The sequence below is a fragment of the Cynoglossus semilaevis genome, chromosome 9 (genome assembly GCF_000523025.1).
Source record: "Cynoglossus semilaevis isolate Cse_v1.0 chromosome 9, Cse_v1.0, whole genome shotgun sequence".
In the NCBI taxonomy this organism is placed as follows: domain Eukaryota; kingdom Metazoa; phylum Chordata; class Actinopteri; order Pleuronectiformes; family Cynoglossidae; genus Cynoglossus; species Cynoglossus semilaevis.
The window spans coordinates 19,518,989-19,520,919 of NC_024315.1; the positions used below are offsets into that span (position 1 = coordinate 19,518,989).

At 44.6% G+C, this 1,931-nt stretch overlaps 1 protein-coding gene across 1 annotated transcript in view; it reads left to right on the forward strand.

Moving 5' to 3' along the window:
- scrn2 (secernin 2) overlaps positions 1–1,931 on the forward strand; it is a 12,724-nt gene that overhangs the window by 5,763 nt on the left and 5,030 nt on the right. Inside the window, exon 6 of the mRNA XM_008317852.3 lies at positions 1,024–1,204. Coding sequence (XP_008316074.1) covers positions 1,024–1,204 — 181 coding nt within the window. The remainder of the gene's footprint in view (positions 1–1,023; positions 1,205–1,931) is intronic.

Genomic DNA, 1,931 nt, shown 5'->3' on the forward strand with positions numbered 1-1,931 from the left:
CTCTAATTCATCCCAAAGGTGTTCTATCGGGTTCAGGTCAGGACTCTGTGCAGGCCAGTCAAGTTCATCCACACCAGACTCTGTCATCCATGTCTTTATGGACCTTGCTTTGTGCACTGGTGCACAGTCATGTTGGAAGAGGAAGGAGCCCGCTCCAAACTGTTCCCACAAGGTTGGGAGCATGGAATCTTCTTTTTTTCAGGAGCTGGGCTTGGCCCCTTAGTTCCAGTGAAAGGAACTTTGAATGCTTCAGGATACCTAAACATTTTGGACAATTCCAAAAAAGCTGTAATAGCTGCAAAAGGTGGACCGACATCATATTGAACTCTGGGTTAGGAATGGGATGGCACTTCAGTTCATAGTAGGAGTCAAAGCAGGTGAGTGAATACTTTTGGTAATATAGTGTAGTTGTGGAAACATTACTACAGGATTCTGATCATTGTTGACATATTTGTGTGGAAGATTTTCTATGCATTTACCGTATGTAAGTTACACGTCCAGGTTGTCACATCTACACCTACGTGACTTAGTCCTGCACTGTAAGAATAATTTACTGAGAGGCGATTGATATATTCACGGACATTGGGGGGGGGGGGGGGGGTATTAAGGTGTCACGGGGCGCAAGTGAGTCTTTTAGTATACTGTGGACTTCCTAGATACGAGTTTAATCCGTTCTACAACAGCACTCGTGTCTCAATCCGCTCGTGTCTACGGTGTCCACTGTTTTGTTCGTGCTCGAATGATAAACAAGCCTCCACTCACGAGATCAATTAAATTTGAACAGACACATATCAGTGGTATTTGCTTCATATTTTGTCTCTCTCTATCACTCTTTCGAGTTACCAGTGGCATATGTCATGTAACTGACTACAGATCAATGAAGTGGTGAAACGTGTTTTGTCCTCCAGCCCCCCCTTTTTTCACGTTTTCTCTGATTACTCTTTAGGTTGTGCTGTTGTACTTGATCTTCTCAGAGCTTCTCTCTTTTCTGCTTTCTTTCTGGTGCCACCCTGAACCTGACAGGTCCATTTTCAAACCTTTTATCTTCTCGGACTGTTCAACTCCAGTGCTCAGGGTCATCTCCCCACAGTACAGCCCGGAGGACCCTGTCCACAAACAGCCTCGCTTCCAGAGCAAGGTGGACCGAAGACATGACCTGTACAGGGCTCACCAGGTGGCGCGCAGCCACACTGAGACAAAAGAGGTGAGAGGGAACGATAATCTGTGTCTGTTCCATGGATGTAGGTCAGTAAGGAATTTGCATTGTCCCATTTTTAAGACATACTCTATTGTAGATGTAGATTCAAGAAGTGTCATTGTCTACAGCCGGGGAGCAAAGAGTCAGAAAAGGGTTAGACTTTCCTTACCAAAAGTAAAGTTTGGAATGAGTTTGACAGGACGGTACAGGATTCGCAGGATAGGACAAGACAGTGCAAGACAGGACAGCACAGAACAGGACAAGACGGCACAGGACAGGACGACACAGGACAGGACAGCCACACTCTTTAGTACACTCGAAACCACAAAAAAGGGTTTAAGTCATGACTGCACTGGAGCCAGACTCCATCATAGGGAAACCACACAGCTAATTCCAAACTTTTGGTGGTATATTAGTGTGAAAATTCAAAATTCTGTTCAGAATTTGAACAGAAGAAATCCTGTACCACTGAAAAAATACCACTGAAAATGTGTTATTTTCACATTGACAGCCGCTAGAGGACTCGCAGTGTAGCAGCGTCTGCTACTCCTGTACCACTGAAAATGTGCGACTTATACTCCGAGAGACAGAGAAGAACAGGAGGGCGTTTGGTTAGGAGAAAAAGAGAAAAGATGGAGAATAGAAGTGTTAGTCTGAAGTTTGGAACTTTGAATGTAGGTACAATGACAGGGAAAAGTAGAGAAAACGCTGATGTGATGGAGAGAAGAAGAGT